At 41.3% G+C, this 2,319-nt stretch overlaps 1 protein-coding gene across 1 annotated transcript in view; it reads left to right on the plus strand.

Annotated features, from left to right (window-relative positions):
* The window catches only part of LOC118332648 (V-type proton ATPase subunit B, brain isoform-like), a gene marked incomplete at its 3' end in the record, with an annotated part of 6,101 nt that extends 3,782 nt beyond the window's left edge, over nt 1–2,319 (plus strand). The window contains 6 exon segments of the mRNA XM_035668038.1: nt 145–323; nt 1,061–1,184; nt 1,272–1,422; nt 1,505–1,587; nt 2,089–2,193; nt 2,300–2,319. Coding sequence (XP_035523931.1) covers nt 145–323; nt 1,061–1,184; nt 1,272–1,422; nt 1,505–1,587; nt 2,089–2,193; nt 2,300–2,319 — 662 coding nt within the window.

Raw genomic sequence — 2,319 nt, forward strand, 5'->3', positions numbered from 1 at the left:
TTTTCCGCCTGGCTCCCAATACAAAGTGAATGACTTCCGCATGCTTTGTACGCTTTGTACGCGTTTGGTCTGAACGTACAGTAACACCCCAACTGCCAATCAATATTTTATCATATATAATATTGTGCTTTATGACTTTCTGAGCTGGGACTGTGTGAGAAAAAAAGAAATGATGTTAATGAAGTTAAGTTAGTTACTGATTTGCAGTTTCTCTTCTTTCACCAGGTGAACATGGAGACAGCCAGGTTCTTTAAGTCCGACTTTGAGGAGAACGGTTCCATGGACAACGTCTGTTTGTTCCTCAACCTCGCCAATGACCCCACGTATGTATGACCTTTTACCCATCCCCTTCTTTTTACTTATAAAAGACTTCATTTGGAATATGTTGGATGCTAAAATATAAACGGACACTGAAACTGAATGATCATAAAATCGTTTTTTATCTGTTGAAATTTTCAGTTTCAGAGACCTTGGTACACTTCTTACTAATTGATCTTTTTAAGTCCCGCCCCTTTTTGCTCAGTACTCCAATGACAGTAGAGCCTCAGTCAGATTCAGATTTTGATCAAATAAATGGCGATATGTCACATCTTAAGTTCCTAATGTTGACAGAAAGCGAGCATTAAGCCTTAGCAGCAGGTAGCTAGATTACATTAACATTAGCTAAACTAAGATGTGACTATATATCAAACTGTCAGTTATATTTTAATCAGTTTCAATTTGGTTGTTTTTTCAATATCTAAGTACAGAAAGGAAGTTCCAAAAGGGGCGAGACTTAGAAAGGGTATTTTTACATACCAACTTCAGATTTGTTACTCTAGGAGCCAGAAAATGTAAAGTTTGTAAATGTCAAAAGTTCATTTTAACTTAATTTTGCATAGATAAATGATTGAATTCAGCTATTCACATCACACATAGTACAAGAGTCTTCTTCAAATTTGGACATTATTCATGGTTTTGTGATGTTTACAATAGAAGATATTAAGCATTAAGTTATATAAAACAGACAGAAATAAAATGACCAATCCAGAAACAGGTTAAACTTCCTTGTTTATTGCAGCATCGAGCGAATCATCACGCCTCGTTTAGCTCTGACATCAGCAGAGTATCTGGCCTATCAGTGTGAGAAACACGTCCTCGTCATCCTCACTGATATGAGCTCCTATGCAGAGGCTCTCCGAGAGGTCAGTCGCTGTTTCAGTGCTTTTATTCTGAAAGGACTACAGAAAATTGTTTATTTACTCACCTGTGTCGCTCTCATCCAAACCCAGGTGTCTGCAGCCAGGGAGGAGGTGCCGGGCCGGCGGGGTTTCCCCGGTTACATGTACACGGATTTGGCCACCATCTACGAGAGAGCTGGCAGAGTAGAAGGACGTAACGGCTCCATCACCCAGATCCCCATCCTCACCATGCCCAATGACGGTACTCACACTCAACCACAACTCATAATGCTAATGATATAATAATGAATATTGTTGTTACAGTGTGTTCTCGTGTCTCTCAGATATCACTCATCCTATTCCTGACCTGACTGGGTACATCACTGAGGGACAAATCTACGTGGACAGACAACTTCACAACAGACAGGTAATGAAGTCCAGCATGGAAAGGTAAGGCCTCAAAAAAATATTTTATACCCAATATATGCTCAAGATGTGGACTCGCATGGAGTCAAGAATCTCATGACTTTAGACTCAATAAAATCTTTGGGACTTGACTTGTGACCTCACCTCACTCGGACTTTGGACTTGTTTATCTGGAGAGTTGTTAGTCTTGACTTTGGACTTTTCCTGGTAATTGTTGGTCTAATATGGGATGTTGGTGTTAACTTTGTACTTGTCTTGGTATGTAGTTGTTGGTCCTAACATGGGACCTGACTTGAAACTCGTTAGTCTTGATTTGGGACTTATTGACTTTTTGTATTAACATAAACAATAAAAAACAACACGGACTGTCTGTGGGAATTAAATCCCCCTCCAGTTACGTCCCTCTGGATGCAGGAGGGACTTGTGCGAGCAGCTGGTCACTGACTGTATTTGTAGGAGACCTCCTCACCGATTATTGATCACTGATCATGTTGTGGTTTAGATCTATCCTCCCATCAACGTGCTGCCGTCTCTCTCCCGTCTGATGAAATCTGCCATCGGCGAGGGAATGACCCGCAGGGACCACTCTGATGTTTCCAACCAGCTTGTGAGTTCACACACACTTCCTGTTTCATACTGCACGTGCTCGCCTTTACCACCCCGCTCTGAGAGAGTGTGTGTGTGTGTGTGTGTGTGTGTGTGTGTGTATGTAGTATGCGTGTTATGCCATAGG

Source organism: Morone saxatilis, unplaced genomic scaffold, assembly GCF_004916995.1.
Source record: "Morone saxatilis isolate NCDOM2014 unplaced genomic scaffold, NCSU_SB_2.0 Contig21, whole genome shotgun sequence".
In the NCBI taxonomy this organism is placed as follows: Eukaryota; Metazoa; Chordata; class Actinopteri; family Moronidae; genus Morone; species Morone saxatilis.